The sequence below is a fragment of the Miniopterus natalensis genome, chromosome 1, assembly GCF_054644295.1.
Source record: "Miniopterus natalensis isolate mMinNat1 chromosome 1, mMinNat1.hap1, whole genome shotgun sequence".
In the NCBI taxonomy this organism is placed as follows: Eukaryota; Metazoa; Chordata; class Mammalia; order Chiroptera; family Miniopteridae; genus Miniopterus; species Miniopterus natalensis.
In genome coordinates, this window is record NC_142081.1 from 65519571 (window position 1) to 65545204 (window position 25634).

A 25634-nucleotide genomic window follows, 5' to 3' on the forward strand; every position below is an offset into this window, starting at 1 on the left:
TGTAACACCAGCATAGGTTTGGAATCTGTAAACTGCAGGCATCTGCTTTGCCAGAGACCAAGGTCTGCTCTTTGTTAATGAGCATGCACTTCATTGCGTGATGGCCACTTGGACTCTGCACTAGATTTAGAGATGGAAATAAAAGACTCTTTCCAGACCCCTGCAGCCTAAAATTTTAAACCTACACCATGAGAATAAATGACCTTTTTCTTATTGTAGTTGGCATTGCAAAGCTGATAATTTGACCATTGAAGAAAGAGTTTACTAAAGACTGTGAGTAACACTAGAGAATTTTCTTAGAAGGCTCACAGAATGGTGAGCTTGGGGTTCTGAGATCTAGCAGCAGGTTATAAAATGGCAAGTGGAAGAAAGTAAATAACAAGAATACCTGGACTCCCAAACTGATGTGCTAAGGCTGGCTCTAATTTAAACATCCTCTACTCCTTTCTTCTTACGTGCAATATCTGACTAGTCCAGAAATCATGTAGTGAATTGAAGTAGCTGTTTTTCTTTTAAAGCATCTTTCAGGCATCGAGTCTTCCTAAACAATACAATGCCTTAGAAACATTTCCATTCTGAGTTAGCCTGCACAATCATTTTAAGTGTAGTTTCTAGATCATATATTTGAAATAATTGCCTAAATGTGACTCTCCCTAATTACACTAATTGTGAAAATGGAGTGAGCTAGGATGTTAATAATAATTTCATAAATGAAGCCATTTATAATTGCCAAGGAAACCACATGCGCATGACTAGCTTCCCTAAGGCATTCTGTTTCATAGGGTTTATTTTATATCTCGGCAGAAAGCAAGTGTTTTGTTGCACCTATTTTGTTCGTTTTCCTTTTTGGAAAGAACACTATAGGTTTTTAAAAATCCCACGAGCTGAACCAGCCAGTGCACTTGACACGGCTTTCTTGAAAGCGGTGAGTCAGTGGGTAAAAATCCTAGAGTTGCAACAGAGGCTATGGAAGCAATTTCATTACATACGGTGGAGGTTCTAAGTGGAGTATTTAGGAACATGTGTACGTGTGTGTGTGTGTGTGAGAGAGAGAGAACTATTGTGACAAACAGCAGCCTTGAGCGCCCTGCCTCACCCTTACCTTCTCCTGGAGTCTGTCCCCTTTCAGGAGTTGTGTTTCCTGTGAATACTAAAGTGTTTACATCCTCAAAGGGCAGCGTTTCCAAAGAGGAACTTAGAAAAGTAGCAGAAATGAAATCACCATTTAGTTGTCACTGTTCTTAATGTATCCGTCTCTCTTTGGTTAAGAAAGAGGTTCCAGTTTATCTTGAGAATTGACTCCCTTTGCTATTGAAATTCCTGCCAAAATTGTCAGTGTCCCCCCTCTGATACCAGAAAAAAATATTCACTACAGAGACTACTTGTATGACCTGTCTCTTGAAGGGGAATGGCATTCCAGATTCACCCAGCAAAGAGTGTCTTCTCCATTCAGTCATGCCAGCCATCCCTTCGAAGGCCCCTCTTAGCTTCATGGGACAGCTCTCTCTCCCCTCCTCCTTCAGTCCCCGTGCAATGTGGACCTATTCTAGAAATATAAAGAAAGTTAGATAAAGAATGTTGGGGGGAAATAAGAGAAGAACTTATCATTTACCTTCTCTAATTTCTTATGAATGTTAGTATTACTATAGATGTCGTACTTTCTAATGAATTATCTTATTTCCTAAGAAAGCACAGTTTTACCCGTTATTTTTTTATACTTTATTTCTCAATAATGTTCCACATGTATGTATTTAGTTTCCCCAAGTAGGCTGCTGTGGGTAATGATTATGTCTTGAAATAGTTCCATGTAGAGCGCTTTACTCAGCACTTAACAGAAAATGCCCTTTGATTCATAAGCTAATTTAGAGGGGACATAACTGGAGATTCCTCAGCTACTAAGATGAAGACAGGAAGAAACCTGTGGATAAGATTTGTCCTGAGGCCTAGATGCACTGACGCCAGCGCAGAGTCTTCCATAGCGGGCAGCCCTGGTTCCCAGTGTGAGGGAGAGCAAAGTCATTGCCGAAGGGTAGCTAATGTTAGTGGCAAAGAATTTAGCGCCCCCTCCAGCCTGCAGGGTACCTTTTCTCTGTGTGCCCCAGAGCACTGGCTGCAGAACAGGCTGAAGAAGGCCACACAGCCAGTGTGGAAGGTACCAGGCTCCCCCCTTGCTCTGAAGATGACCAGTCTTAAACCCAAATTGAAGAGGGGAGCACTTAGGGGCCCTTCAGGCTGGCAGAAAGCCCATTAGTGATGAATGAATAATGACTGAGGCCCTTGCTGACGGCCAGGACTCGGTTTTCAAAATGATGATTCTTTAACCCTCTCTTTGTTTTTCAGTGCAAAGTGTCTTACTCTTCTTATACTCAGGTTTAGTCTACCTCCCATCCGGAAACAAACACAGAATGCTTCCTAAGTGTCCCTTTCAAGGCCCAGGTCTCAGCTACTTGATTGGAATCACACAGTGTCCTGGAACGGGGTTTCCTCTTAGCCAGAGGGGAAGCTTTGCCTTTCAGTCATGGCCATCACTTCAGCGTAGGCCCTTTTATATGGATCAGTGGTTCCCAAACTTTCTGGTCCCGAGACCCCCTTATGCTCTTAAAAATTTTCAAAGACTTCAAAAAGCTTTAGCTTATGCGGATATACCTATCAATATTACTGAATTCGAATTTCAAACTGAGAAATTTAAAAATAATAAAAACCCATTACATGTTATGTAAATAACATACTTTTATAAAAACAACTAAAATTTTAATACAGCAAAAGGATAAGAAGAGTGACACTGGTTTGCGTGTTAATAAATCTTTATGTCTGACTTAATACAATATAGTTGGATTCTTATACCTGGTTGAAGAATAGGGGGGAAAAAAACCTCAACAAGTAGTAGCTTCTCAAAAGTTAACTGCCATGTAGAATCTAAAACCATAATAAAGAAATGTTTGCACTTGGTTATATAAAAAGGCCTCGGTTTGTCTTACATGTTGATTGGGTGTTTTACCCATGCATGATTTTGTAACGTCATACGTTGGCCATTGGGGAAATTATTGGTTCACCAAGTTATACAGAGCTTCCAAATGTTGACACATTTAATTATAAAATGTTTACAAATCACATTTGTTAATAACAATTGAATAGAAAAGACTTTAAGTATTGGGAAGCTGTCAAACTCACAGTGGCAGATAAACTTTTCCCAAAATTATAGTTTTCACTTGAAAGCTCAAATTGTATTATAGCAACAGATGCTATCAGTGGTTTTCCTTGAAGTGATAGGCTCACTTCTTTCATCTTTAAGAAAATGCCCATCAGTTACCAAAGTCTGATTAACCATAGTTTGTGGTTCTTTTAATTAGAAATGATATTTCATGAAACAAGTGGCTAGTTTAACTCACAGCTCAATCACACAAGTGCTTTTCCCAAGAAAACCACTGCCCTTTGACATGCAGAAGTGCTTTCGGCAACTTCCCATTTTGTTACACGGGATATTAAAAAGGTATATACTCCAAAGTTTATTATCAATAAAATTAATAATGATTATATTTCATTGAGAACATTCTTATGTGAAACTAGACATTTTCCTGGGGGAGTGGCAAAAAAAAAAAAAAGTTCTAGTCTAGCCAGTGTGGCTCAGCAGTTGAGCATCCACCCATGAACCAAGAGGTGACCAGATTGATTCCCAATCAGGGCACATGCCTGCGTTGCGTCCTTGATCCCCAGCAGGGGGCGTGCAGGAGGCAGCTGATCAGTAACTCTCATCGTTGATGTTTCTGTCTCTCTCTCCCTCTCCCTTCCTCTTTCTCTCTAAAATCAATAAAACTTTTTTTTTTTAAGAATAAAGTTCAGTGCTACTGACTTGATTTACGCAAAGACACTAGTAGTTTTACCTATCACTGTTTTTGAACCATCAGGGAAGCTATCAACACAATGAAAAAGGCTAATAATGTCTTTGAATTATTATGAAAGTACATTTGGCCGTGCAAGCAGCCTGAAGGATCTTGGTTACCCCAAGGGTCTGTGGACCACACTTTTTTATAACTACTGTATAGATGATATCATAGTTAATCTTTATAAAGCCCACGATATGTGCTGTACATGGTTATAGGCATTAATTATTTTAATCTTCAAATGTGCAGATACGCGGAGAGCCTACCACATTCTAGACACGTGTTCTTTTTTCACCTCTTGACCCTGGTACATTGATGCTGCTCTGCTGCTGGTTCATGGGAGCGAATTAAAATCTGAGGAATTTTCAGCAGCATGGCTGCCAAGGGGTGTCAAGCTCCATTTTTGAAATTTCAGAAGTGTTCAGACCATTAGAAATTCACAGATTCAGCCTAGGTTTGCTTGGAGGGTGCTAGGTGTCTAGCATGTGTCAGGCCACAAAATACACTGCTTTTCAGGGCTCTTGAGAATGTTTCCTTCCCCTCCTCACAATTTTCTTCCCATTTCTTTCTTTCTAATTCTTTCTCTCACTTTCTGGACCTCAGTCTCACCTATGGAAAGCTTGATCAACAAGAATGGCCTCAAATGTCATGCCTTCCGCTGAATTACATCTGTCTATCAATAACACTACGATGATGAGTCTTGCTTTTTCTGTTGTGACCTTGGGGCCCCATTTTGGTTTGGGAGGAAGGGAAAGGGAGAGAGAGAGAAAAACATCCATGATCAAAGAGTCATTGATCAACTGCTTCCTCCACGCTCCCTGCTGGGGATGGACCCGGACCCGGAATCGAACCACGATCTCCTGGATCCTAGGTCGATGCTCAACCGCTGAGCCATGCCGGCCGGGCCACATTTTGTTTTTAACTGAGCTTTAGCTTGTCCCACTCATGTTTATTTATCTCATTCTCTTATTCTTACCATGAAGGCTGCCTGATCAAAGAGCCTATGGGCGATTCCTGCTCCATCCTTTCAGGCGAAAGAGCTGTTTCCTTTCCCATTTGCCCTCAACTGAGATGCTTTGCTATAAATGTTATATTTTCTAGACTATACATATTGATTTGGATTTTTAAGTCATTGTGAGGCCAAGAACTCGCTCAAATCCTGAATTAATCTGAAATACAGGTTGAGGGAAAGCTAGTATTTACTTGGTTTCATTATGACTCTGAAATGTCCCATTGGAAAGAAGCTGGGCTGTGATGATTGACGGTTCTGATTGTTGCTTCTCAAGTGTGGCTGGACTGGGATGATGCCGATGATCCCTGCAGAGAATTTGCTTGTTAGTGGCGAGAACTGTAATTCTTCCAGCCAAAAATATAGGCTTAAAAGGGGAATTGTACAGGACTAGAAAAACTCATGTTAGGTCCAAGAGCATTTATGTTTTCATCTTGCTTTCATTCCTTACTGTGAATAGTAAGTAGGAGAAAGGAACTTCCACATTCGGCTACTGAGGAAACAAGGTCCTGAGAGGAGCCCAGTCTAGCCCGTAAATAACTTTTTCCCCAGAGTGTTCAGATACCATCTAACCTAACAGCTATTAGTCAGCAATCCCTGCCTAGTGAGATCTCTCAGGAACATCTTTTAACTGTGCTTCTCTCTGCCTTTCGTATCGTTTTTTACATTTTTCAGCTTCCATCTCCCATCTGAACCTGAAATACCCACAGGGTTGATAGACACAGCAGTAAGTTAAATTAATCCTTTACATCTAGATCTCTTCTAGAGCTCTATTTTTATATCCTATGATGAGCCAAGACTGGATGTAGAGCAGACACCTGCTATATATAGTATATGGAGGTAGAAAACTAGACTATTAGAGATGCGCAGGCAACTGAAGCACCCGTCTGAGTTTATTCCCAGGCCTTCCACTGATGGACTGCGTGACCTTCACGGTCCCCTGAGCTCTGCCTTTATTGCCAGGTCTGAATTAAGGACCTTGGTGCCATTCATACCTTGCGGGAATGTGATAGGCAGAGCCGGACTTGGATGCAGTTATGATTTCAAAGCAGCATTTCTCACCTGTCACGGCACCTTCTGGCAGTGTGTGTGGCATGGGGAGGGGTGCGCAGCGCCTTCCCAGCCATTCTGGTGGGGTTCCCTTCTGCTCGGTCCTCCTGCTCAGATCTCCCCCACCCTTCAGATCACCCTCCCACACCAATGCAGGTCAGCACTTGCCATTTAGTCCAACCTCTGACAGTCCCACAGCTGGTTTGAGTCCCACTTCAGCGATCTTTTCTTTACTCATACAGTGGTATTTCTGTGCACCATATGAGCCCTGAGAAATTCCACATTCAGAATCATACTGGTCTTTCCCTCTTGGTGCTTGTGAAAGTAGCGCATGATGCAGTGAGCTGGCTCCTGCAGAGATCTGAGCAACACAGTTCGGGACGCGATGGCCAGATGTCCAAGTGCAAAGCCTTTAGACCTGGCAGAGTGTCTGTGTCCGCTTCACCCCATCTCCTAATGAATTATATCTCCTTTTACAATGTAAAAATGCCTTTTACAATTCTTGAATAAATGGGATGGCCTAATCAGTTCATGGTATGTGGTGTATTTTAAATATGTGGAGATAATAACCATGGTGCAGAAATTCCAATACTTAATGTTGCTTTACTCTAAAGCAGTAGCAGCAACGTCTTCTTCTCCTGCCTAACCCACCAGAATTGATTGCTCCCCACTCTATCCCATGGCCCTTGCACATACCCCCATTTTAGTACTTATTACATGGTGTTATAAAAAAATTAAGATAAAATTTGGTTTTTATAAAATGAACATGAAAATGTGTGTTTCTGGCTTGTGAGCACCCTGAAGGCAAGAACAGTGTCTTATTTAGTCTTCTATTTCCAGCATCTATTCAAACATCAATTAATCAAAATAGAATATTTAGCACCCTCAATTCAAAATTGAGATATTTTATTGTAGTATGGCTCATATATGTCTTTTGATAACATACTCCACTTCTCTGCATTCCATACTCCATCCTTAAAAAAGTGTTTTAATTAAATTTATTGGGGTGACATTGGTTAATAAGATTATATAGGTTTCAAGTGTACATTTCTATGATACATCATATTAATATTGCATTGTGTGCCCACCACCCAAAGTCAAATCTTCTTCTATCACCATATATTTGACCCCCTTTTGACCCCCTTTACCCATTACTACCCCTCCAAACCCCCTCCCTCAGGTAACCACCATACTGTTCTCTGGGCCTAGGAGTTTTTGTTTGTCTTGTTTGTTCATTTGTTGCTTTCAGTTTTATATCCCACATGTGAGTGAAATCATATAGTTCTTAACTTTTTCTGTCTGACTTCTTTCACTTAGCATGATACTCTCAAGATCCATCCATGTTGTCAGAAATGGCTGTATTTCGTCTTTTTTATGACTGAGTAGTATTCCTTTGTATGTTTGTAACATGTCTTCTTTATCCAATCCTCTGTTGAAGACACTTCAGTTGTTTCCATGTCTTGGCTACCGAGAATAATGCTGCATTGAACATAGGGGTGCATATATCTTTGCAATAAATGTTTTCAAATTTGGGGGGTAAATACCCAGAAGAGAGATTGCTGGGTCATATGGTAACTCTATTCTTAATTTTTTGAGGAACCTCCATACTGTTTCCCATAGTAGCTGTACCATTTTACATTCCCACTGGCAGGGAATGAGGATTCCTAACAGGTGTGAGATGGTATCTCATTCTAGTTTTGATTTGCATTTCTCTAATAGCTAATGAGGTTGTATGGGAGAAGTGTCTGTTCATGTCCTCTGCCCATTTTTTAATCAGATTGTTTGGTATTGGGTTGTATTAATATTTTATCTTTTGGATATTAACCCCTTGTTGAAGCTGTTGTTTGCCAATATCTTCTCCCATTGGGTGGGTTACCTTTTTCTTTTGTTGTTAGTTTCTTTTGCTGTCAGAAGCCTTTTAGTTTGATATAGTCCCATTCATTTATTTTTGCCTGCCTTTGTCTTTGAGGTCAAATTCAGAAAGTCTTCTCTAAGGCCACGGTCCATAAGTTTAGTACCTATGTTTTCTCCTATGTAATTTATTGTTTCAGGTTTTATTTTTAGGTCTTTGATCCACTTTGAGTTAATTTTGTATAGGGGACAAACAGTAGTCTAGTGTCATTCTTCTGCATGTAGCTTTCCAATTTTCCCAGCACTGTTTATTTAAGAGGCTTTATTTTCTCCATGTGTTTTTGGCTCCTTTGTCAAAAAATATTTGGCCCAGCCAGATGTGGCTCAGTGGTTTAGCACTGGCCTAGGATCCAGGAGATCGTGGTTTGATTCCTGGTCAGGGCACATGCCCGGGTTGTCAGCTCGATCCCCAGTTGGGCGCATGCAGGGGGCTGCCGATCAATGATGACTCTCTCATCATTGATGCTTCTATCTCTCTCTCCTTCTCCCTTCTTCTCTCTGAAATCAATAAAGATATATATAAAATAAAATATATCTATTGATTTCAGAAAGAGGAAGGGAGAGCGAGAGAGAGAGATAGAAGCATCAATGATGAGAGAGTCATTGATCGGCTGCCTCCTGCACGTCCCCTACTGGGGATACAACCCGCAACCCGGGCATGTGCCCTGACCAGGAATTGAATCTTGATCTCCTGGATCCTAGGTCGATGCTTAACTGCCAGGCAAATATATATATATAAATTTTTTTTTTTTTTAAACATTACTTGCTCACATGCATGTGTGTTTATTTCTGGGCTCTCAATTCTGTTTCATTGGTCTGTCTGTTTTTCTGCCAGTACTTTGCTATTTTGATTATAGTTGCTTTGTAGTATAATTTGAAGTCAGTATGATAGCTCCAGTTTTGTTCTGAAAAAAAGGATTTTTTAACCTTGATCAGCTGCTGATGTGTCTTATCACTGAATGAAGTAGCTGAAGCACGCAGCTCTCCCTGAGCCGGGCGGCCACAGTACTGGTTCTTCCTGTTTTCCTTCCAGCTACACTGAAGGAACTCATCTCCCAGACGATGATCCGCTGGGCCCAGGAGGACCAGATCCAGGACGCAGACCTAATCCGGATGATGTTCAGCCTCCTCCGGAGGCAATACGACAGCATCGGGGAACTGCTGCAGGCCCTGCGGAAGACCTACACCATCAGCCAGGCCTCTGTGAGCGACACCATTAACCTGCTGGCTGCCCTGGGCCAGATTCGCTGCCTCCTCAGTGTCAGGATGGGCAAGGAAGAGGAGCTGCTCATGATCAATGGGCTGGGGTAGGTCATCCACCGTGAAGTGCAAGTCTGCCAGAAGGGCGTCAGGTGGGAACACTGGGTTACCTTGCTCTATGGATGTTCCAGAATCAAATCATCCACAATCTCTGCGTGCCCCTTCCTGTAGGTACCCCTTGTGGGATGACATCCTTGCCACATCAGTCACCTTTGATAACCTGAGAGACCAGACTACCTGCTAATCAGAGTGAAGGGACATTGACAGAAGAAGTAGGGAGGAGTCTTGGAGAAAAACAGTTACTTAGCTTGAATGTGATGAAAATAGCCTCAGGGAAGCAATGAAAAGATTTAGAGGAAAGGACAGTGTGTTCAACCCAACAAGAGAGACACTTTTTGAGCATGCCTGCTTTTGACTAGAAAACTCCTGGGACTTGCTCTGAAAAATTACTACCTGCACACTTCCTTTTCTCAGGACTCTCCTGGAGTGTTATTTTTGTCAGTTCTGAAACACCTTTTCCCATAACGATAGCTGGGGTTTCTTCCTTAGAAACTATGTTGTCAAAAAGCATGTTAGACATCAGAAAGGTTTCCTTTACTTGGGTAACACAGCACTTCCATTTTGCAGATGAGAAAACCAAGGCCCAAAACAGTTCACTGACCAGCCCCCAGTGTCACTTGATTAAAATCAAGAACTAGAACTGCAGCCTTCCTGCTGCTGACTGTTCCATTCCACCACCCTTGAGCCCACAACCTAAGGGAGCCTCTATCACCGGGGCCTGCAACAGGGACTTTGACGATACCAGGTGGGGTGGGGTGGGGTATTGAATACATGCACTCTTAAACTCGTTTCCAAAGAATTTTACAGTAGAAATGAAGAGACTTTATGGAAAGGGGAAACAGCTACCAAATTAGCATCTCCCACAGCCCTTGCAGTAGACACAGCAGCAGTAAAAGCTGGTGGTGTCTCCTCTCAGCAGCTGCATCACAGGGGTGGGGGGTAACCCCTGCCAGGCATCACACAGCCAGGTCGCAGGCTGCTCCTGCAGTCAGATTTGCCTGTGGCTTTATTTTGTGAATTTATATTGAATGACTTAAAAACATAATTCCTTTCACATCTTGTTGATAATTCCGTTGGGTTTTGAGGACCGCTGTCCTCATTGTTACCTAATATACAATTATCCTAAGAAAAGGGTACAGCCCTGTCATTAACAAAACTGAAGTACCTAGAGACATAGGTGTAAGGATAAGAGTAGAGAAAAACAGAAGACCCTGTGTACCTGCAGGAATTCAGTGATTTGGGCTGCCTTGAAGCTATTACATGTACAAAGACCAAGGAGCAACTGCTTAATATGTCATTAGAAGGAAATGTTTCAAAGAGAAAGCAAGCACTTAGCAGAAATAAAAGAGCACAGAATATTCCTGTCTGCTAAAAACGCACCCCACACCTTTCCAACTGACCTAGTACCTCCTTGCTGTCTTTTCAGCCTCACACTTGCTGTTTCACCCTTGGTGGGTGTGTGCGCATTTGTGTGTGCTCATCGCTGAATTTCTGTAGCACTGACACAAACATGAGCTGATGTCTCTCTCCGCTCCTTACCCTAGAGACATAATGAACAACAAGGTGTTTTACCAGCACCCCAACCTCATGCGGGTCCTCGGCATGCACGAGACGGTGATGGAGGTGATGGTGAACGTGCTGGGTGCAGAGAAATCTCAGGTAATGCCAGAGCTTGACCCCTGGGTGGGAACACAGGAGGTGACGTGCCTGCAGCCACGTGGCTGGTGTCCATTGCTTGTTACTCTTCCCAGGGTGAAGGAGGGACATGCACAGAGCCAGGAAGGTACCCACAGGTGGGACGATGCTGCTGAGTGGCATCCAGCCAGAGGAAGAGCTTCAGTGCTGGAAGCTCAGGGCCTTTTCTCGCTCCCTCTGCTGGGCTCTCAGCTGCTGTGTTTACTGTACTCTGCAGCCCTGCTCTTCCCAGCTGGAATCCTCTTGGCTCCACTCAGGAGCCTGGTGTGTCCTGTGCTGTATCAGCAGAAGGCTGTTTTAATGGAAGACAAGATCTTAATAGCGATCCTGGCAGTGTCCCCCAGGAGTGTGCAGGTTTTCTCTGTGAGCCAGTCTCCTGAGGCTGTCCGGGCCGGCGCCCCATAAGGTGCCTGCTGTCGGGGTAGCTCCTGCTGGCAAGGGGAAAGGAAGAAACAGGGCCCAACTTGTCTGGGGTCTGCCTCAGAGCCAGATAGCTTCTGAAGGCAGTAGGTGGCGTATGTGTTCATATGTTGGCAATTTTAGAGGGCCAGGGTCCTAGGAATGCGGTCCCATCAGTATTGAGAGATGACACGTGAAGGAAGGACAGACGCCAAGCTCACTTTCCTCCTCACTTGCTTCTGTCTGATCTCTGGGGAAAGTGGACTCTCTCCAGGAGGTCCCTGGGTAAACGTCCGATGCCTGAGCAAGCAGGTAGACTGCAGGTTTCAGAACCTTTCTTCAAGCACCCTCTGTGATTCTAACGGGGGAAATCAAGGGCTTCCTAGGATCCCGAGCGTGGTTCACTCTGACACCATTTACTGTGAGCATTATCGGATCAAAAATGAGACATGGCCAGGCCCTGGAGATGCTAATTACTCTGATCAGCAGAGAAGCCAAACACAGCCAACAGTAATAGAAGATGGCATCTCGGTGCTAAATTGTGTGAATCAGGCTGCAAGGGCCATAGGAGCCCATAGGGGAGGAGCGCAGAGGTAATTGGGGGAGGCTCCCAGGCTGAGAAGTGATGCTCTCGAGGCTCCCACAACTGGGGGGGGAGGCAGCCTTTACCCATAGCACCCAGGTTCGATCTAGGGCTGGGCCCCATTTGTCTATGATCACCCATCTCCCTTCTGCAGTTTCCCGTCGGAGCCTGTCCACCCCCTTCCTGGTTAGAAACAACAGCCTGGTGTGGGGCCGTGCAATTTCCCCTGACATCTGAGGGTGACTGGGATTCTTGTTTGACGTCTGTTTCCTTTGAAAGAAAGATGTTTCAGAAACTATAACTAGCTGTCAGTATTTTTGGAAGCGTACTCCTTAGATGCGTACTCTCTGTCTCTCCTACGAATAAGTCTCGGAACAAATGGGAAGTAAGGAGAAGATTTATTTTTCCACACCGTTCACAGCTTGCCAGACTTCAGCCTAAGACACTTTGAAGTCCGACTTTCCAGAAAGACCTCATGACAGGCTCTTTGCCTGACACTTCCCCCTCCTCCCTGCAGATCGCTTTTCCAAAGATGGTTGCCAGCTGTTGCCGCTTCCTTTGCTATTTCTGTCGAATCAGCCGGCAGAATCAGAAGGCCATGTTTGAGCATCTGAGTTACCTGCTAGAGAACAGCAGTGTTGGCCTAGGTAAGTCCTGTCGTAATTTCCACATCGGGGCTCAGAGGCGACACTCCCCCTGCAGACCACTTACTCAGGAGGGAAAGGGAAAGAAGCCACACTCATTCTGTGGGGGTTTTTTTAATACAAAAAGAACCCCTGCCTGGTCTAAAGACAAGTGAAATAATGATTCCATGACTCTGCTCTCCAGCCTGGTGACAGATTCGTGTGGGCATAGTTTTACCTCCTCTCTCTCGGGACCAGGTTTATAAAATGCTGCCTGAAATTGCAGACATGGTCTGGGGACCAGCTCCTCCCGGCCCACTCGGCTAACGAGACCACGGTCCCAGATGCAGCCCCTTCTTGGCAGGCTGGCTGCAGCCTGCGTGCCTGTCCCACTGGCCAACCAGGCAGTGCTCTCTGGAGCCTCCAGGTGGCCTGGCCAAGAGCAAGGTGGATAAACAGTGTGAATCCATCTCACACTAGAAAAGCAACACGACTCACGTGCGTGTGCCTCACTCACTGTTCTGACGTAAACCACATGCATTTGTGGAAGACGCAGATATCCACGTCCGTGCACGTGAAACCTGAACTCTCAGGCTCCCTGTTTATCAAACGCAGCCGCAGGCTACCACTCTTTTTGTAAAATGCCACCTAAGGACCGGACAAAGGGAAGCCAGAGACAACGTTGGTGACCCGATGACTATGTGAACTAATGCCGTTCGAAGCTATTTTTAAATCCTAGGTGGTGGCCCCGGAAATGGCCAAGTCGTCTGAGCTTAGCTGTTAGAGGGCATCTGAGTCTTTGGGGTGATCATCAAACGAGGCCCCAGGACGTTTCATGTTAGAAAAGCACTTGAAAATCTGTGGTCCCACCTGGCCCCATGAACTGATTTTCTAACTTAATCCATATTCACAGTCAATAATGAGTGGGGGACAGGAAATAGCACTTTCCTTAAACTGGCCGGCAGTCCCCTCAGAGAGCAGCAGCCTGAACCAGGTTTAGTGTGTTTGCTGCCCTCTCCTGGCCAGTTATGTGTACTGCAGCCTCAGCTCCGCCAGGGGTGGCCTGTTGGTCCCTTCTAGCTCCTTCTTTCCTCCTTTCTCAGCCTCCCCATCGATGAGGGGATCCACTCCGCTAGATGTGGCGGCTTCCTCCGTGATGGACAACAACGAGTTAGCACTGGGCCTAGAGGAACCAGACCTCGAGAAGGTAACTGGCTGTGGGGAGGCAATGTGCTCCCTCCTTCCTGCCTATAGTGAGCCAAGCCAAGCAAGAGCAGACCAGAGGCTCAGGGGGCCTCCTTCTGAACCTCTTTCCCACGTGATGAAAGTGGTAGAATGTGAGCGACTGGTAACCACATGATCGTTGGGAGCAGAGCGCCTCCTATGGGCAGTGATAGCCATGTTTGTAGACATGAGTATGTGGACATTTGTATATGTGGAGGCCCAGCCTCACTCATCCACAGGGACCACTCCCAAATACCTGTGGTTCCTGATCAAGTTCTGGGTCATCAAGTTTATACTCACATACTAGAGAGACATGACAGAAAACCGTATAATCAGCATAAAGGATACAAATGCCCATACGTAGCTGGTCCACGCACAAAGAAGACAAAACTGAGCTGCCCACACTGGGACCATAAAACCGTGCCCCTGCAGGTGGTGGTGACTGGGGATGGCTCACCCAACCGCTCCCCATCCCACTTTGGGACTGTTTCCTTGACTGGATGTCTGACAAGAGTAACAGTGCACTCTGAGTGTGAAGAGCAGTCTAGTGAGGGGGCAGGGACGAGTCAGAGGTCATCCCCTGTGGGGTGGGTTGGGGAGCACATGGCAGAGGAGCACCTTGTGCAACAAGGGGATCAGCAAGGAGATCAGGACACTGATTCAGAAAGTGACGAGCTAGGGGGTGAGTAGAAGCTAATCAGCTACGTCGTTGGGAAGAGCATGCCCGGGACATCCGAGGTTCAGAGGGGCACGCGTGGTGTGCCTGGGCATCGAGAGCTGCGCAGGGCAGGAGCACAGAGTGCTCGGGGTTGAGAGGTGAGGAGGGTGAGTGAGGACTTGGTTGTTACGCTGCCATCACTGGTAATAACAGAAGGCATGCCCTGCAGAGTCACTGTGTGCCAGACCCCACTCCGAATCACCTCACGTGACCCTCGGAACATGCCTTTTCATTATTGCCCCCAGTTACAGGAGAGAAAACTGAGGCATGGAGAGATTAGAAAACATCTTCAATGTCACGGGGTTTGTCAGTGTCAGAACCAGGATTCAAAAGTATCTGGCCCCAGAGGCCATGCTCTTGTTAAATGATAGGACCTCACTGTGAGCCAAGAGGGATGGAAACTATTGGAGTTCTTTAAGCAGAGGAGCAACACCACACAGTTTTCATTTTAGAAAAAACAGCCTGGTTTCAAAAAGAATAAATTATTAGAACAGAAATAAGACCCTGCCCCCTGTACACGCGCACACTCGAATGCTGTGCTGTCAGCAGCACATTGTGTGATAGCTGCTCCACAGTCCACGCATACTCATGGCCTCTGCAGCTAGCATCTAGCGGGACAGACTTCAATCAAACCCTAGTATTTATACATTTCAACAATAACCAATAACACAGTGTTTTAGGTGGTGAGGTGACAACTGATGCTCATATAGAAAATAGCTAATGGTTTTCTTACCACCAGACAGTGCCGCAAGGTTTAGTGCTCAGTACCCCACCCTCAGCCACACTCATCTTTTCCAATGATACTGCTGGTCAAAGACCCTGAGCATCCCTTGGAAGATGCAGGATATAAGTGGAGGCCAGGAGGCTGGGAGAGGGGAGAAGCAGGGGCTTGGGGAAATCTGCAAAGGGGATGATGGGGTTTTCTGCCCATTTCAAGTGCCTCCAGCAGCTTAGCACAGTGCACAGACTTTGTTTAGAGGGGTGTCAGGAAACTTCCCAAGTTTGGTTCCTGGGAGAGAGGGAGAAAGGACCAATGAATGCTGCAGTTCCTTCCTTCTCTTGATCACAGCAGAAATTAGGTCCCTTAAGATTAGACAACAACAGCACACACACACACACTTACTTTATGAAATGCCCTGTGCCTGGAATCCTGAAAACTGCCTAATTCCTGCCTTTATTGATGGTTTTTCCTGACATTTTAAAGGCCAAATCAAATCTAAGGTCCAAGAAGAACAGTATCCTTGCTGGTTTAAGAGGGATGATAGTTTCTTACCGAGTTCTGACTTAGATTCATTATTCTGGCAAAATGACTTCAAGTATTTGACATCAGCAAATACATTATTCACTTGACAAAAAATTTATTGAGCACCTGGTATGTTCCAGCCCCTGGGGATTTTTTCCTTTTGTTATTAAATTTGTTGGGGTGACATTGGTTAAAGATCCTGGGGATTAAATAATGAAAAAGACACCATTCCTGACTGTGAGGGTTTCGCAGCACAGTGGAGCCTCCCCTTCTCCCTGTATCCAGAAAATATCAGAGGCTAAATTAGAGTAACAACTGCATTTCAAGAAAATGTCTATTTGCCAGGCTTTTGTCCAATACCATCTAAAAGTAGGCATATGCTAATATTCTGCATCATCACAGAGCTGAGATCTTATGATAAGTGCCTGGTGACCTGGAAGCAAAGACCACACTGCCAGTCCTAGTCTGTAACTGGCCGTGGCCCCTTCACTAGCCATGCCAACCTCAGCACCTTGCCTTTCACTCTGGGCAACTGCTGTTGATGCAGAACTTGAGTAGGGACCCCTGATTAGTCAAGGGCCCCCTGAGAGTGAACCAGTGACTGGATATTTGGTCTTAAAATACCATGGCCAAGTGTACATGGCCAGCCTAGATCCATTGCTGTCTCCCCAGATGCACCCTAGGGAGGCCTAGTTTTATTGTTTTACTTTTATTTTTGTTCAAAATATTACAGATGTTCCTTTTTCTCCCCAATGACCCATTCCACCCCATCCCACCACCCTCCCCAGTCCCTCTCCACACCATTGTCCGTGTCCTTGGGTTACTTGGATGGGAGGCCTACTTTTAAGTGGCACCCACCCGCCTCTCGCCAGAACTGGGAAAACCAGGAAATTGATAGCACATGGCGTATTCGTACATAAGGGTGGTCACCAGTCTTGTCAATTACTGGGAAACAAAGATGAATTGGAGGTTCCGGCTTCAAATCTACTAAATTACTGGCTTTAAAAGCTTTGGGCTCTTTCTAGCTTTTAGGGAAATGAAAGCCCCACAGGTTCCAAAATTTCATAGTCCATCCTTACAGCTATCTCGTAAAAACCTTGGGCACTTACTTTTGTGCTGTTCTTTGCAGGTGGTGACTTACTTGGCAGGCTGTGGTCTACAGAGCTGCCCCATGCTGCTGGCCAAAGGGTACCCTGACATAGGCTGGAACCCCATTGAAGGGGAGCGTTACCTGTCCTTCCTGAGGTTTGCCGTCTTCGTGAACAGTGAGTCCCAAGTGTTCCACAGCCTTTCAGACCTAGGATGGCTCAGTACTGGGTACATACAAGGAAAAGAAGATCCTTCCGTTGCTTCCTTTCCATTCATATGATAGATTCTACATGTAGGTGGCAGCTGTTGGAAAAAGATCGGAGATAATCAGCCCAGACAAGGATCGAGAGGAGCATCTAATGGACATAGTACTAAGCTCTAGTGCCAGATGCAGCAAAGAACTCACTGTGTAGACTTGGGCTTATCAGCCCTCTCTACCTCTTCTCCTGTGAATAAAAGTGGGGGGGGGGGGGGCTTTTTAATATCTTCATCTTACCTATTTCACAGAGTTAACTGCAGAGATGCCTCCAGATTCTTAGACTATTGGATGGATGGATGGATGGATGGATGGATGGATGGATGGATGGATGGATGGATGGATGGTAAATGAATTAATAAATCAAGAATAACTAAATAGCTATAAAAGATAACTAAATTCCTTGGAGAAACAAATTGTTCTAGCAACCTTTACTATTCTTCTACTTAATGCAAGCCACCTCCCACTTATAATTAATTCCAACTCTACAAAAATTTTGCAGTTGCCCTAGTATAATATGCTGAATATTGCATAAAATAAGTGGACTTCTTTCTTGAAAATGTACCTTGTCTCCCAAGATTTTGTTATAATACTAATTCAGTTGTATCTACATTGTACTTATGATCATTCTTCCTTCTCTCAGGCTGCCCTTAAAGGTTAACAAATCCAGCTGGGCTGGTTAAGTGATTACAAAAAGGAATCGCACATAATACGCAATCATGACAGTTGTGCTAAGTATGAGAATTTACCTCAAAATACAGTGACATGACATGACCATTATATTCCCATGTGCTTTTCTCGTCTGTCTTCACCCCCATCCCATGTGCTTACCTTCTTACACTGTAACATACTCTAAATATTTGAATGATTTCTGTTTTCCTGGTTTTTCCCTTTTCCTGCTTGGGTTACAGACTTTGAGATATTTGTGTTTTGTTCCCCTGGACCTCAGCCAGCCGGGTTCTTAATCACCTGTCTTTTGCTTCTCTCTGCGCTTCCCTGCCCCTACCTGTTCATCACCAGCATTGCTAAACTCCATTTTCTTTGAGACCAGTTTCAGGGTGGCCTCTAATAGCCTGTTCTACTTCCTCTCCAAGTGATCACATGCCCAAAATTAATGCGGAGTTACTGTGGTAATAAAGAGAATTTTTTAAAGTGGGTTATGAGGATTCATAAAGCTCACCAAATTATGTAAATAGGACCGATTTATTCATGTTGGCCACCTTTGCAGTCAAGACCAAGAGCTTTATTGACTCATTTAGTGGGACTGTGCATGGGGTAAGGAAGTAAAGGAATCCATTGGCTATGCTCCTATCTAGACTGCTTCTCATGGTTACATATGACCACATTGAACTAAACCCTAGACCAAAATGTTTAGTCTGTCCCCGGTTGTTTTATTCCCTTTTTATATAGTCTCTATAGTACCATAATGCAGCTCCTCTAGCAAGTTGACCAATCAGTAGGAAGATATGTGCATTTTTATTTCATATTTATTGTGTCTCTGTAATATAAAAACACATTTGGTTTGGGCAAAGAATGTTAGCTTCTGCTTTAAAAGAATTCACAGTCTAGGAAGGAGAGTACACATGGGCAGAGGTCATTACAATAAGTGGAGTAAGGCAGAGAGACCGAGTACTGGCAGGCTTCATGAGGGGTAACTCACATCCTGTTGAGAAGATCAGGGAAGGCCTCATGGAGGAGGTGATGTTAGAGATGAGCTTTAAAGGTTCAAAGTTCCAGACACAGAGATACAGGAGAGGTGATCCAGTTGGGGAAGAGCATGAACAGTGGCCAGAAGGCTAAAGCATACTGTGTTCAGGAAACAGTGATCTATTGATCTAGGCAGGGGTGGGGAACCTTTTTCCTGCCAATGGCCATTTGGAGATTTATAACATCATTTCTGGCCATATAGAATTATCAACTTAAAAATTAGCTATGAAAAATGCTCCTAGATTTATTGAATTTCAAGTCCTGCCTGTGGTTGCCTTGTCAAGGACAGACCAAATGATTTCGGCCCACGGGCCAGACATTCCCCACCCGTGATCTAGAGGATAGGTAGATAAATGGATGACTCTAGTAAAAGATGAGGTTTATAATGTAGGTTGGCAGCTCTACTGGGAAAACCTAAATGCCAACTTGGACTGTTTAGTCTTGATTCAGTGTGCAGAGAACTGGGAGATCTTTTTAACAAAAGAGAGACTGATGGGAACCACTGGGAACTTCTGTGACCAGGTTAGGATAACAAGTTTCTGAATTATAATGGTGGTGGTAGGAACAGAATGCAGAAGATTCATTTGAAAGAAATTACAGAGACAGAATTTATAGAACTGGGTGATAGTGATGATTATGGTGGCTAGGCCTGGGTCTGTTGAGAGAAAGAAACTGAAGTCAGATTGAAGCTTAGCAATTTAAGGGTAGAAAGAAAGAAATAAGAGTGTGAGAGGAAGAAAATGGATTGAGATGGACAATGAGCTTGGTTTGGCTGAGGCCATGTTGATTTTGCAGTATGTGACCCCCAAATTGAGATTCCCTAATTGAGATTATATGATAGAGATCAATCGATCAACAGTTTGGGACTAAGTAGATATGAAGGTCATCTGTAGTTGAAATAGTGGAAATAGCCTGGCTGGGCGTGGCTTAGCTGTTGAGCATCGACCTAGGGTCCAGGAGATCGTGGTTCGATTCTCGGTCGGGGCACATGCCCGGGTTGCGGGCTCAATGGTCAATCAGGGGCGTGCAGGAGGCAGCCGATCAATGACTCTCTCATCATTGATGTTTCTGTCTCTCTCTCTCCCCTTCTTCCTTCCTCTCTCTGAAATCAATAAAGACATATTTTAAAAAATAAAAAAATAAAAATAAAATAAAGAAATAGCAGAAATGGACTGTCACAGGGAAGAGCATGAAAAAGAGAGAGGTGGGGAGTATGAGCAAGAAAATGTTAGAATCTTGTTGAACACATAAAGAATGAGAATGAGTGACCCAAACACAGCAGAGTGATGTGGAAGAGCTTGGGCTGGAGAACAGAGTATCTTGGGTTCAAATATAGCCCTACTGCTTACCAGTTTTGTGAATTTAGGCAAGTTACTAAAAATTCCCTAGCCCCAGTTCTTTATATACTATATAAAATAGAGATAATAGTAGTATATCTCACTGAGTTGCTGTGAGGCTTACATGAAATAATAAACTTAGATTAGCACAGGGCCAGAAACACAGCCGCAGTCGTGTTAGTTGTCAGTGTTGTTCATAGTTCTTACAAGAGCATTAGGGCATTTGAAATGGGAAGACTCTAATAAATAGATCCCTCCAGATCTCAAAGCCTTTTATAAATCTTTATGTCTAAGAGGTGATTGAAAAGGACTTCCTGGCCACTTTTGTCACCTCCGCTCAGCAGTGAAAGATAAGGGTGTTGTGGATCATTATGGGAGAGTATGGGGATGGTCGTGGTGGTTGGTGACGGTGGGAGCAGGGGTAGTGGATGGAGACGATGGGGAATGATGGGCGGTGCTAGATGGTGATGGTGGACAATGGGGAATGATAATGGTGAGTGGTGGTTGGTGATGATATTGTTGGTGGGACATGATGGTTGAGTAGTGGTCATAGCACGTTTGGGGGGTGATTGAGCTGGGTGGGGGTTAGTGATGTTGCGGTGATAATAATAAGCGATGGGGAGGGTGGTCATAGCGGATGATGGTGGGATATGGTGGTTGAGTGGTAGATGCCATCTGGGTTGTTGAGGTGCCCGTGGTAGGTGGTAGTGAGTGATGATGGAGTTGGTGATAGTGGGCTATGAGGATGGTGGTAGCGATGGTAACAGCTTACACTTACTGAGCCTTAACCACATGCCAGGCACTGTTCAAAGTACTTTTAAGTGTATTAACTTACATAATACAAAATCCACTGAAATAGGTACACTTATCTTCCTTAGTTTATAGAGAAAGTACCTTGCTCAGAGTCACACAGCTCACAGGATCTGACCTGGGGAAGTCTGGCTCCAGGGGGCCAAGCATTAGTCAAATCATTATGCAGCATGGTCTTGGCAGCGCCGTCTCCCTGATGAATGAGGAGAAACAGCATTTTTTTCCTTTGAGCTTGTCACAAAACTGTGGCATTATTAAATTACTGTTCGGTTCTAATGCTTTTTAAAAAACACATTTTTTAAAGCCAAATCAAAAGCTCTTGCTCTGTCAAAGTAACAGAACTGGAAATTTATTTCTAACATTATTTTTCTGGTCCTTCTCGATGTTTGTATTAATCTTCTTAAACAAGATTTGTCTTTAAAAGAACTTGAAGTATATAATTTTCTCTACTTTATTTTTATTAGTTTGCTGTAAGCCTTGGGGTGTGTTTAACTCAGAGTAATGAAGTTCAGAAGCTTCTGTTTACTCGGCAGTTGCAAATTCTATAATCAGTCTAGACACAGATATGTCTGGGAGTCTGATTAATCCCTTTCTAAAGTAGATTCCAAGAAGTAAAAGATTTCTTACCAATCCACAAGAAGAAGGGAAAGATTCTTCTGTGCTTCCTTTGAGTCTTTGGAGTGTTCCCATGATATCATCTTCCCCAGGCAATGAACTTGGTTGTTAAAAACTCAGTCTCTCCCAGCTTTGCGGAATCTCTCTAGGCAGATGTATCATCAGTGGCTACAAGTTGCGCATCCATCACATGACATGTGAAGACTACCTGAGGATCTGTGAGAAGTGACAAGAGACATGCTCTAGAAGTTCGACCCTGGTTCCAGTTACAAGCTGAAGCAGGAAACAGAGCAAACCTAAGTTGAATTATCAGAGATGTATACGGAATAATGACTAAAAATTCTGTTATCAACCACACCTATCCACGTAGTGACGCGCATGTGACTTCAGCAGGCCAGCAACGATGGTTCTTGTTGGAACCCGGTAGAGTGAATCTAGGGATGCCTGGGCAAGAAGACAAGTATTGAATAACATCTTAAGGAAAGAAATGGACATAATTTAACAGAGTGTGAGGAGAGCCTACTGATGGGCCTTTGAACTGGGAGACACGAATCTTTTAGGATATGTCAACTATATCTCAATAAAGCTGGAAGATTCTTTTAGGGTCAAGAGTACAAAGTAGCACATTAACTTTGAAGGGCATAGTCTGTATAGATGCTTAAAAGAATCAGCTGAGTCATTTCTGCTCATGTATCCATGTTTTTAGCGTGAGAAAGGATACAACAGCCGTTCGTCAGTATGATTGGTACTGAAGACTGGGGATGGTTAGGATTATAATATAAGACGTTGCTCTTATTCTCAAATTTACAGTACAGTTGGAAAGATTCGGCAAACTTTCAAAAAATTAACCAGTGGTAAAAGATTTAAATGGCAGTTTGAGACAATTATGAATAACAGTGCTGTACTCAGGAGACATGTCAGGCTAGGGTGGTCAGGGGAGAAGGCAGAATGTGAGACACACTGAGATATGGCCAGTGGGGTCGGGTAACGCCTGTGCTGCACCTTCTCGCCGATTGTAAGGCATTTGCTGCCTCTTCCCCACCTTCTTCATTCTCCCACTGGGCCTCTTGAATCTCTGTGCCTGAGAAGGTGAAGGAAATCAGTCAGTGGGGCCAGGTGAAGGCTTATAGAGACAAAGGCAAGGAAGTGTGACTCCATCTGTAAAATCTCAAAGTGAAGCAGCATCGAAGCCCAGAAATAAGTAGTCAAAACAACACAAGTAAAAGAAAATAAATTACTCAAAGAAGCCAATGGTAAACCAATGCCCAGAGCACCAAAACCAGGAAACCTGTGCCTGGGTGAAAGGATGTTTGGCCTGTTCTTTTCATGCTCAGTAAATTGCTCAGTGGTTCTTCCCCACAGCTCCCTGTTGGGTCCCAGCGCCAGGGCTGGTTGAGCAGCTTGGCAGTGGGCTCCGACATCCAAAACCCATTCTCTATCAGTCATTTTATTGATAAGAATAGTAAATGCGGTCTGACGCCTAAATACAGTTGTGCACTTCACTGAAATGGTATAGCAGGGCAAAATTTGCTTCATCAGCTCTATTCACACAAAGTGGCAGCAGTGTTGTGAGCCTGGTGCTCATCACAAAGCGATTTTCATCAACTCGGCGAGAATGCCCGTGTTTAACAGGGGCTTATGTTCTATCAGAACATACCTCAGTTTTGATTCCAGGCTTCAATGTCACCCAAGTTTTATTTCACATATGTCATGAAAAATCCATAGGGACCCAAATTCTAGACACATAAGCATAATTGTAGCATGATTTGGGATTAAATACTGGTCTCCATAATTTTTGGGTTCCTGTGCTAGTCCACCCTGCAAGATTTTCATTTAGTCCTTTGGCTTCAAAGTCCACATACATGCAGATTATCCCCCAAATATACATTTTCATCCTTTCCTCTTCCCTGAGCCCCAGACTTGTTTATCCTGTGGCTATTTGATATTTCCATTTGGCAGTTGAACAAGTATCTAAAATTCTGTACATTTTATGACTGAATTTATAATTATCTACCCAATCTTGTTCTCCTCATAGATTCCCCATCTCTCTTACTAGCACAACTAATTTTGCAGATATTCAAATCAAATCTTAGGTGGCATCCTTAATTCAACCTTTTCCCTTTTCCCCACATCTAGTCCATCAAGAATTCTTTTGACTCAGTGTCTAAAAGATACCTGAATTCCACCGGCTTCTCTCCATTCCCATTGGCCACATCCCACTCCAAGCTATCATTGTCTTCCTCCTGGACCACTACAGAAGCGTAGGAACTGGTTTCCCTGCCTCTACTCTCACCCCTGTATCAGTCAGCCTCTGCTGCACAACAAATGACTGCATAATCTCATGGACATGTAATATTAAGCATGTGGTTTTTGCTCACATATCTGCAAGTTGGCTGGGAAGCTCTGCTGAAGGTCTGTGGATCTGCTGGGGTGGCCCTGTTCCACTCATCTCACTGCGCTGTCCAGGCTGTCTCCTTCACTACTTGCCCAGTTGTTCCTGGATCAGCCACTGGCATGTAATAAAGCTCAATGAATGGTTGGACTAATGACCAAACATGCAAACAAGCCCTGGTTTTCTCTGTCTGTCACAGTAATTTATAGACACATCTGCTCTCTTCCCAGGCACTAAGGAGGTGATTTTATGTCTTCACCACATTAACTAATTTGCTTGTACAAGTTTCCTACTACTATAATAAAGTTGGCACTTACCAAAAAAAAAAAAAAAAATGTATTGGGTCCTGGCCATCACCTCTGCCTTGTGATTCTCTAAATAAAGTGAGAGTGTCTTAGACTCATTCCTGCGGGGCCCCCAGTGCTCTCCCTTATCGCACTGGGACTTGATTGAAGATATGTTCACTTCCTTAGGACTGATTGAAATCTGAGAAATCAGGCTCTTGTAAACAGAGGCTAATAACTGGTCTGGTGACGCAATGATGCATAGTCACCCTCCGCCTTCATTCCGGTCATTTCAAGCCTCCATCTTGAGTCTCAGTGGAGTCTCCTCAATTTTTTGGAAAATGTTTTTTAAATACCTGTTATATGCCAGGCGTTAACAAGATATTTGAACATATGGAGTTAGATAATTCAGAATGAATGCCCTGTTCTTATTAAATATATAGTCTAGTAAGAAAAACCGACACAAACAAATACAAACAATTTAATTAACTATACTTGTGTTCAGTGCTTCAAGGAAGAGTTTGAGGAGACCAGATCCTCTGGGGCTGCCAAGTTTAAGCTTGTTCTGAAGGGTGAAATGGAGTTACCCAGGTCAAGGGTTTATGCCAAGGGAGTGAGAAGGAAAAGGGCATTAAAACAGGGATGTAGTGAGAATATGGAGTACAGAAAGCAATGGGCTGAAGGTAAAATCATTGTATCCCTGCTAATCGTCCCTGTGGTGAGGATGATTGCTTCAGGGTAAAATGAGCAGTCATTCCATGTCCATCCAGCTTCTCAGGAATGGAGAAAGGAATGTAGTTATAGGAAGGCAGAGCTGAGAGCCTTTGAAGACAGTCACTCTGAACATTCACACTGTTGTGAAGCTCTATTCATTTTGGAACTCAAGCTAAAGCTTTGTTGTAAGCCCCTGGGCAAAATTAACCTACCTCAGATCTCTCTGTCCCTTGTAAAAATCCCTCAGGGTCAATATTCATCTTCCCTACAGTGGATCTGGTTGGCAGTGCAGCCCACGCCGGGCTGCAGGTAGCTAAGAAGAGAATGTTCTCTCTCTCTTCTAATCATGCCATTCTCTTTACCTTGTGAAACCTTTGGAAATTCTTTCCCATGGTCCCCTCTCTAATTAGCAGCAGTGGTTGCATTTTAGTTTCTCCCTCTTGTAGGCTGCCCTCTCTATCCCCCACAATTCAGTAATCAAGGAATGGCTTCCAGGGTCAGTTAGTAGAGCCAACCTAATTGGCTTAGATCTGAACCTGAGATTCAGATAAAAATGAGGCTAATGTGGCAAATGAATTTTAATAGCAAACTCAGTGTAGAACTCAGAGTCTGGTTTTTCAGATTCTGCTGCACGTTGTGGTCTATGTCCCGTCAAACTCCATGATGCTGATGACCGTGGGAAGAGCTAAGGTGAATTCAGCACGCTGGCCAAGACTGGCTGACCCACCAGTGTTTCCATCCTGACAACGAAAAGAATCAGAGCACAATGTTTAA

The 25634-nt window shown here is 44.0% G+C and overlaps 1 protein-coding gene across 1 annotated transcript in view; it reads left to right on the forward strand.

Moving 5' to 3' along the window:
- The window catches only part of RYR3 (ryanodine receptor 3), a 472085-nt gene that overhangs the window by 326979 nt on the left and 119472 nt on the right, over nt 1-25634 (forward strand). Inside the window, exons 41-45 of the mRNA XM_087815056.1 lie at nt 8885-9158; nt 10716-10830; nt 12366-12495; nt 13575-13678; nt 16786-16921. Coding sequence (XP_087671182.1) covers nt 8885-9158; nt 10716-10830; nt 12366-12495; nt 13575-13678; nt 16786-16921 — 759 coding nt within the window. The remainder of the gene's footprint in view (nt 1-8884; nt 9159-10715; nt 10831-12365; nt 12496-13574; nt 13679-16785; nt 16922-25634) is intronic.